The 9,433-nt window shown below is 41.0% G+C and overlaps 1 protein-coding gene across 1 annotated transcript; it reads left to right on the top strand.

Annotated features, from left to right (window-relative positions):
• Nucleotides 1–1,621: 1,621 nt before the first annotated feature.
• Nucleotides 1,622–9,099, top strand: LOC136424557 (carcinoembryonic antigen-related cell adhesion molecule 5-like). Its single transcript, XM_066413171.1, has 8 exons — nt 1,622–1,931; nt 3,882–4,163; nt 4,301–4,600; nt 5,010–5,297; nt 5,582–5,863; nt 7,853–8,131; nt 8,274–8,558; nt 8,759–9,099. The coding sequence occupies exons 1-8, from the start codon at nt 1,622–1,624 to the stop codon at nt 9,097–9,099; spliced, it is 2,367 nt and encodes a 788-aa protein (XP_066269268.1).
• The last annotated feature ends 334 nt before the right edge of the window (nt 9,100–9,433 follow it).

Raw genomic sequence — 9,433 nt, 5'->3', positions numbered from 1 at the left:
AATGACTTGTTGTTCTATTGTCTTTTGATTAATATTGCGGATGAATAAAATCAATTCTTTTTTGTGGTGCGGTCTTCTTGCAATAGTGTGCGCAACATGCCAGAGGGTTGACTCCATTAGTGCTTTGTTAAATTGCAGAAGGAAGTGAAGCTGAAATGAGCACCATTTTAGCATGTGACCGTTAAACGCGACGTCATCCCGATCTGACTTAGACTGTCTGAGGCCAGTCCGTATTTATGTGATTCGTTCGCCGGCCGGATTATTTTTAGGATATCAACACCGGCCATGCACTCTGTTATCGTCTTTCTGTTACTCACTGAGAGGGGTAAGTCGTGTGCTATTCCAGTTAGTAAACCGTGGGAGAATATGAGCCCGTCTTGTCGAATCTGGGAAGGACGGCGCAGATAGACCTGACGGAGTACTGTAAATGCATTTTTAGTTCGTATGGTTTTTATTTCGCGCATGGGGGGGGGGGGGGGGGGGGGATTGGGGGGGGGGGGGATGTAACATGTTACTAGCTGGGTGCTCTGCTAGGGGTGGATACCGGTTCGCTGGACCTGATTCGGACCTTTATAACAGCCAAGAACCGAGTCCAAAAAAATGAAAGCCAAAACCTGAGTCCAAAAACAACTGAACAAAGTACAAATAATTCTATTTGATAAAAAGCTTTTTGAGTCTCCCCTCTGACAAAAAAGGCATTTTAAATAAGTGCAACATTCAAATATCAAACAAGTTGTTTTGTCTTGAAAGTCTTCTCACCAAGAAACTTTTATATAATTCTCTATGCTTAATATTGGTATAATGAAACAAAACATCAACTGAACAGGATCAGGTCCAGGTTCAGGTCCGGACCTGAACCTAAATCTCTGGACCTGAACTTGGACCTTATTAAGCCGAACCGGTATCCACCCCTAATGTTAACGTTAACCGTTAGTGTTCGCTTCGCAGTGGTTTTGATTTAAGGGCAGAGCTATAGTCACATGTATCACTGCTACTACAGCATAAGACAAAAATGTTTGCGGTGGTTTTAAGTTCGCTGTGAAACGGAAAACCACTAACTTTCTGCGTACTGTAAATCACTTTAATAATACAGAAAGTTTAGCAAATATCGGTCGAATGAGCCCATTTCCCCCTCCCCCCAGTCCCAGATATTCCAAAAAAGCCCAGTCTAGATAGGGTTAAATAAATTTGAAAGAGAATAATTCAAGAAGGAGTTGAAGGATTGTCATATCAACTTTTAGTATACAGATAGCCTAAGTGATGATTGACAAATAGATTCTGATTATGCAAATCTGGGGCTAATAATATTTGGAGTAATTTATAAGGAAATAACTTGTGTCAGCTGTGTAGGACTTTGAGATATATGACATACATATAAATAACTTAAAAAGAAAGGAACATCAATAAATGTATCAGTATGTATGTATCATTAATCATTTGCAGGGCTGATACATTTATGATACTGAACTAAATAATTTAGTTCATAATCGCTGAGAAACCTTTAGAAAGAAAAAGTCAGTAGATGTTTTAAAACTTTCTCATCATTTGGTGATCTTGAAGATGGGGTCAGGGAACTCTTGTTTTGCATGTTGTAATTTGATTTTTATAATATTGTTTCAAAATGGTTATAGCTTTAGCAGCTGTAACATATGTCAAGACTGGAGAGACAGCCGCCCTGTCCTGTGACATAACTCTGACGGGAGGACTGACTGTAAGATCAGCAGCTTGGACAAAACTGGGACCACCGGATTCACTCGTTGCTGACCTGACTGGAACAGCTCCAGCATACTCAGGACGAGCAACTGTCAACGCCACAGGTTTCCTGTTGCTGGACAATGTACAGCAAGCTGACGAGGGGACCTACAGATGTGATGCAGTTCTGAGTAACTTCTCTGTACCAATGCCATTTCAGAATGAGCTACAAATAGCAAGTAAGTTTAGAATATGCTGTGATGTTGTGTAGAAGTACAAAATTTCTTTTAGTCACATGCATTTCTTATTATAACGTTAGTTTACATAAAACCGCAGGGTAATATAAAACCAGCCTGAGGATTTTTAAAAAATGGGGTATTTAGGGGTACAATTACTGTAATACTGCCAGAAATGCAAACTTGACAGACTAACGTATTCAGAACCTTGTCTGAAAACTTTGATAACCAATTGTAATGATGTATTCGAAGATGACGACATCCCCTATTGAACCAGCAAGAGGGCATGGTAGAATTACGCTTCTTGGTTGTTTGCTGGGTTATAAGACAAATGTCACAATTCCGCTTCCTGCTAAACACAATTATTTACAAGATCTTATTAAGATCTCTTTTGCTGACCCACAACTGGACTGAAAGTGTCCAGATCAATCATCAAGAATGCCTCTTTGCTGCTGGAACCTACGGCACGGTGTATTTTACCGTTGCTATATTCATTACCCAGAGTCTGTTATTCAGCAGACGACAAAGGTTTGTGAGGAATACTTTTTTGTCTAAATTTTGTGTGTTATAGTGGACTGAAGGCGATATTTTCCTCAAAGTTTGCTCCTAACAGAACCAAAAACACATGGACACATATTGTTATAGCTACGGCATCCCGCAAACCTGCCGATGAATAATAAAAAAAGCCATGACGGTAGTATCGACTTCGAATTCTATTGACTTAACAAACAGGTGGTTACCAAAAGGCTGATGCAGTGCAGCTGTTGTGTTTTTTGGACTTGGACAGGTTTATATCCTAATCAACCTCTTTAAGTTGATGAAGGAACAACAGCTGATATATAAAAGCTAATTAGCAGCAAGATAATCATGACGAATCTTCTCTCCCGAAAAACTGTTAGCACGGTCATTCTCGGTCGAACGGACGGTAGTTTCCTAATTAAAATATTATCTTATCATGATCAGCACGAATAGAGACAAAAACTAACATATATAGCAGGTGACAAAGGGAATCTATGATATTGACAGAATAACAGGAAAAAAATGGTTATCTTGCCAGATTGGTTTCAATTAACTCTTATCGGGAAAATTCTGGTTTTAGCTGAACTAGCATTTAAGAAAAACATCATATTCTGTGAAACCTTTTAGATGGATTAAGTTTTGAAATCAAATATATTCATACTTTTATTAGTAATGTTTACCCAGTTAATAGCTGTGTGGTAGAGTCGAATTCAATATAATCTAGTTTTCTCAGAAAGTTCTAACTATCTAAGATTTTTAATCATTTCAATGACATTGATACCAAATAAAGATTAAGAGAACATCTTCATCTCTTAAATACACAAGATAGTGAACTTAGACAATATTGCATACATGTATGTCATGTATGATTTTACAGTTTATGGTCACTACTGAATACACGAGACATTTTGAATTTAACATTTACTGCCTAAGCATTTTTGCAAAGTCTATGAAATCGGTAAGGATTTATCAAATTATATATATTAAAAGTGTGAACTATATAAAAAAAAGAATACTGCTGCAGCAACAGTTTTGTAAGTATGAAAGGGACTGATATTGTGTTGCTGTTGATCTACAATGTTGAAAAGAGATGATAACATAGTGCTTTGTTAACTAGTATAAAGTTGACATAAATAATTGTACATAAATTCTAACAGATTTCATAGAATTTGCAAAAATGTTTATTCACCCATATGTTAAAAATAAGAACGTACCTGGCGGATTTTTAGGTGAAAAAAATAGGTGAGAGTTTATGCTTTTTCCTTCTGTCGAGTATCCATCCATGGGAATCCAACCTTGGCTAATGTATGCTTAGTTGCTGATGGCCAACTTAACTACAAATGTCAAAAGTATTGAAAAAGATTATGTGCTCTGTTACCTATCGAGCTGATTACTAGTAAGATACTGGTATGACAGTCCTGTGCATTTCCCCAGGATCCCCCTCCAAGCCGACCGCCACCGTGCCCAGCCCAGTGTTCCAGGGCTCCACCGTACAGCTGACCTGTGAGACGAACGATGCTGGAAACCCGGCTGCTTCCTTTGTATGGTTGAAGGGTGGTGTTGCCATAGCAACTGGTCCCAGACACACCTACAGTCCTGACGGCTCCGTCCTGACGATCAGTAATGTGCAGACCGGAGATGGAGGCAGCTACAGCTGCAGGGCTGAGAACCTGGCGGGGAGTCAGACTAGTGTTGCAAAGCAGATGGACGTATACTGTGAGTAAAAAATAAATATATATTTGTCATTATGGATAACTAATTTGCAACAATATCCATTAGAAAATACACGCTCCTTTTTTTTCTCAATACCATGTGGGTTATATCTAATGATTGTGTTTTCATTTCCGGTCCAGACCCCCCAGACCCCCCAACAGTGGACTACACCGGGACTGCTGTCTATGCCGGCAGCCCCCTGACGGTCAACTGTCAGACCAGCACAGGAAACCCCACCCCAACCATCACCTGGTACCGGCTGACTTCAGGGGGGGTAGAGCAGCAGGTTGGAACAGCAGGGCAGGGCAGTAGTGACCTGGTCTTCGACCCACTCACAGCAGATGATAACGATGACCGTTATGTCTGTAAGGCGACCAACACGGCTACACAACAACCTGGGGTGGACATCCCGTCTCAAACCATCACGCTTCTGGTCTACTGTGAGTAATATTGATTGTATTCTACTGAGTTCACTCATACATGATAGTGCAACCTTATCAGCTCTAATCACAATATGAAATCTCATTCTAATTATTAATTGACATGATATAGACTTTCAAATTGTTGTGACTCTATTGTGGACCTTTTCACTGTGAAAGCCTGAATGAAACTATTTATAATTGTATATTGCACTATTGTTTTAAAGATATCATTATGTGATATTCTATTTAAAGATAAATAATGTATTGGAACTTAGATATAGACAGTGTGAGGTATGGCAGGACAATATGTTAGTAAGTCTTTGTGATGCGCTGTTATAATTGTATATTATCCTAGATATTATATCAAATCATGTCAGTTTGTCATGATTCCAAGTTTGTTATTAATTATTTTGTCTACCTGCTTCAGACCCCCCTGACACCCCAACAGTGAGCTACACAGGAGCTGCTGTTTATGCTGACACCGACCTGACGGTTACATGTGAGACCAACACAGGAAACCCCACCCCAACCCTTACCTGGTACCAGCTGACTTCAGGGGGAGGGGAGCAGCAGGTTGGAACAGCAGGAAACCTGGTCTTCAACCCGCTCACAGCTGATAATAACGGGGACCGGTATGTCTGTAAGGCGACCAACATGGCTACACAACAACCTGGGGTGGACGATCCATCTGAAACCATCACACTACTGGTCTACTGTGAGTAATGTACATTGTAAAAAAAGAAATGCAAAATACAACATTGTGCACAATTTTCCTGCAGTGCCAGCTGCCATTGACGTACAGTTTGTACTTGTCTAGTAATATGTTGTTCTTCATAACATAACGTTGATGCCAGTGACCACTGTAGGAAACTTGTGTTTTGATTTTGACGTTTCTGCTTTCCTTTTTCCCAGTGAGGCCAATTGAAAACAAGTGCATGTAGCTTGTGTCTGTCTATTAGTGAGAAACCCTTGTCATATCCGTGCACGTCTCTCCCCCAGACCCCCCAGACGAGGTGACAGTCACCTACGATGGGTCCCCAGTTCTAGCAGGAGAATCCTTCAGCGCCACCTGTACTGCAGACACAGGGAACCCCCCTCCCACCCTGACCTGGTACCCCAGTGGGAGTGACCAGGCTGTGGGAACACCGGGCACGGGGAGCAGTCTTCTACAGATCAGCCCGCTCACTAAGGACGACAACGGAGACGGGTATGTGTGTGAGGCCACCAATGATGCAACAGGAGACAGCCCGCCTTCAAAGGACATCACACTTGTTGTGCACTGTAAGTGGAACCTTTCAATATCGATGCTATTCCTAATAGATAAGTCATGCACCTTTTACATGTTGCTTGTTAGTCTACTCAGTCTGGTTGTTCTTTCAGAATTCCAGGACAGTGTGCTGCTTCTATATCTAGTATATGTGCACTATTTCTTTTGGCACAATAATATAAGCTCCTTGATATGAGTATTGATATGTTGAATTTGAGACCCCCATTATGGAAACACAAAAAAGACTGCACATGCTAAACTATCAATTATAGTACTGTAACGTACAACAGTGCTACTAGTAACCTGTAAATGTTACTCTTCCTACTAATTTATTCAGCTGTTGTATTTTTAACGGCTATAATCTTAATCAATAATAAATCAGACCCACCAGAAGGAGCAAGTATAACTTCTAACAAGGCAGAAGTGGAGAAAGGTGAAGATGTCTTGTTGACCTGTAACGTCACTGATGGCAACCCAGAAGTTTTCCAGTATTCCTGGACAAAGATGTCAGGTCCATTTCCAACCGGTGCTCGGGGTGCAACTACTAACCAGCTACAGATCATTAGTCTGACTAAAGAAGACAATGGTACCTACATCTGTACTGCTGGAAATGATATTTCACCTCCAGGGACTGCCCATCTTTCGCTGACTGTTGAATGTGAGTTATTGAAGAAAAAAAAAAGAAAAAAAAAATTGCTATAAACACTTTCCAATTTTGTTTCGTTCTTTTGAAAAGTTTCCATTTTTTTTTCATTTGAATTTTTGAATCACTAACAGTATAATCAAGATTAAAATGTTGATAACATTCCCAGACCTGGATCAACCCTCCATAACATCAAACTCCACCGGTCAAGCCTCACTAACACCAACTGAAGGACAAAATGTGTTACTAACGTGTATGGTAGAGGCTTACCCTAAAGCTTCCATTCTATGGACCAGGCCTGATGGCTCCACACTGGACTCTGACAACCTGGTCCTTAAAAATATCAACAGGACTGAAGCTGGAACCTACAACTGTACAGCTTCCAATTCCATAAAGGGGGAAAGACGGGCAGAACATGCCAGTCTGGACATCACTGTGAACTGTAAGAGGAAACCATAACTGAAAATTTCCTCTCAATGCAGACACATTTCAGTCTATGAACTCAAGATAGTCTGTATAAACAGGCTAATGCATGGAAATGCTTTACCTTCAACTGCCTGAAGAAAATGTCTTCAATTTGTCATGTCCTTTTCTTAATCCTGGTATTTCTTCTTCAGTAAAACATGTTGTGTTCTTGTTTAAAACCTTGAATGTCATGAAAATTAATGTCATGGACTCTACTAAGACATTATGGGCAGTGAGGCAGGGTATTGTGGCCTTAAACCTGCATCTATCTGTGTTGTTTGTATAATTTACAGTTGACTGTCGAAATACTACATGTAGGTCTAGCATTTGCATCTATCCTCATGGAGACAATGAATCTTGGTTGAGGTATTTAGGAGAGAATGGACTAATAAAAGATCACAATGATATGTCAGAAGTGAAATCCAACTGACGTGGGGAAAGCTGGTCATGTATGACTGACTGAATTTTGAGCCGAAGGCTTTTGTGTTGAATATTAACAAAGAGAGCATTCATTATCAATTGAGCAACAGGTCTAATCTCTTTTGGTATACATTACTTTTTCTAAACAATTATATCAATCTCTTGTGCTGTAAGCTTAATGTGTCAATTCCTGGCTGTGCACCCTTGTGACAGTACATGCGTTTTTGACATGTGAATATCTTGAGTCAGACTTACTAGTACAGTGCTATCTCTAATGTCTAGGTTTTACTTTCAATGTTAACATTTAGCACACTGAAGTAGCCGTTTGGCACCCAATTTCCTATCGGTTACAGAGTTAGGTGGCTGGTAGAAGGTTAAGCTTGCAAATACTTTGTTAGTGAGCATGATGTTGTTAGATGTTATGATCAACCCTTCTATAAACTAACTTCTTACACTTCTGTGCTCCTCCCACCAGACTCGCCCACCATCACAACCATCACCCCAGCCGTGACAGTGGATGAGTTCACAGACGTGTCCCTCAGCTGCACAGCCGATAGTAACCCGCCCCCTACCAGCTTCACATGGACCTACAACGGAGCTGCACTCCAGACTACTCCATCCGGGGACTTCACACTGAGCACCAGTAGAACCCGGATCACACATGACCAGGCCGGGACCTACACATGTACTGTGGCTAACGGCATCCCGGATAGCAGCACTGAGGTGTCAAGGGACACTGTCGTCACTGTGGAATGTGAGTTGGTTTTGACATTTCAGAAATGTGATTTTAAGAGTATTTTTTTTGAGTTAAAGATAATCATTGACAAAAGCCACCTTCAATTCATATTTCTTAGCATCACAGGTTTGATAAATAATTTTAATTTTTCTCCCACCAGTCCCTCCAAAGTTCACCCATCCGGAGGTCCCCTACACTGCTGCAGATGGGGACACCGTGAACCTGACATGTTCCGCCATAGCTGAGTCCGCCATCACTGAAATGAAGTGGATACACGATGGTCAAGTCCTGGCGACAGGTGGTCAGTTCACCGTCACCCAGCGGTCAGCTGGGGAGTCCGTACTGACCATCGCTGACGTCATGGAAGACAATTATGGGATGTACAACTGCACTGCACAGAACACCAAGGGCCTCAGATGGAGTAGCATCATTTTGGAGGCACAAGGTATTTAATACGAATCTTTGATAGAGAGTTCAAGCTGTTGTGTATCTATGAAAGAACAATGGTTAATTTGGTAAACATGAGGTTTCATTTACTCCGAAGACAAGTATTGATCATAAGGACTGTTTGATGCAAACCAGCGGATGCAAACTAAGTATAAGAAAGGCTTGTGGAATCATTGCAACATTATGTGTTATACATAGGTCCGCCTCACGCCCCCACCAACTTCCATGTCGTAACCAAAAACCCACAAGGGGCTGTGACTGTCCAGTGGTCAGCTGGGTTTAACGGCGGACTAGTGACAACACACACCGTGGACTACAGGAAACTGGGAGACAAAGTCTGGACCAGTGGAGACACAGTAACTCAGTCTGTGTCAGAAAACCACAAGGACTACAGCGTTTCACTCCAGCTGGGAAGTCAGGGGAACTTCACCATCAGACTCAGAACCGGTAACGGTGCAGGAAACGTGCCTGCTGTAACTGTGGACGTTTTGATTGAAGGTATGTTCGGAACTTCACTTAAAAGTCAACAGTGTCTATGAAGTTTCTATTTTCAACAATTTTATCAAAATAATTATCTGAACTTGTGTATAACAGTGTTGCTAGACATTTTGATGACATTCTCCTATCATGTTGCTCCAGATGAAACAGTCCTGGATGGGCAGCTAACTCTGGACCAGGATTTCCATGCTGACTACAACAACCTGGGCTCACAGACATCCATGACCTTCATCAATGTGATAGTCACTGGGGTGAGTTACTGTAGATTTTTACCACACTTTATCTCCAAAACTTTCCTAAGAGAAAACATAAGAGATAGTTTCAGAGCAGAATTATTGAATTATTTGTTTTGATACAAAATACAAGAAGTAGTAC

This window comes from Branchiostoma lanceolatum, chromosome 18, assembly GCF_035083965.1.
Source record: "Branchiostoma lanceolatum isolate klBraLanc5 chromosome 18, klBraLanc5.hap2, whole genome shotgun sequence".
NCBI classification, from domain to species: domain Eukaryota; kingdom Metazoa; phylum Chordata; class Leptocardii; order Amphioxiformes; family Branchiostomatidae; genus Branchiostoma; species Branchiostoma lanceolatum.
Note: the sequence above shows the minus strand (reverse complement) of the source record. Positions and strands in the feature narration are given on the sequence as shown.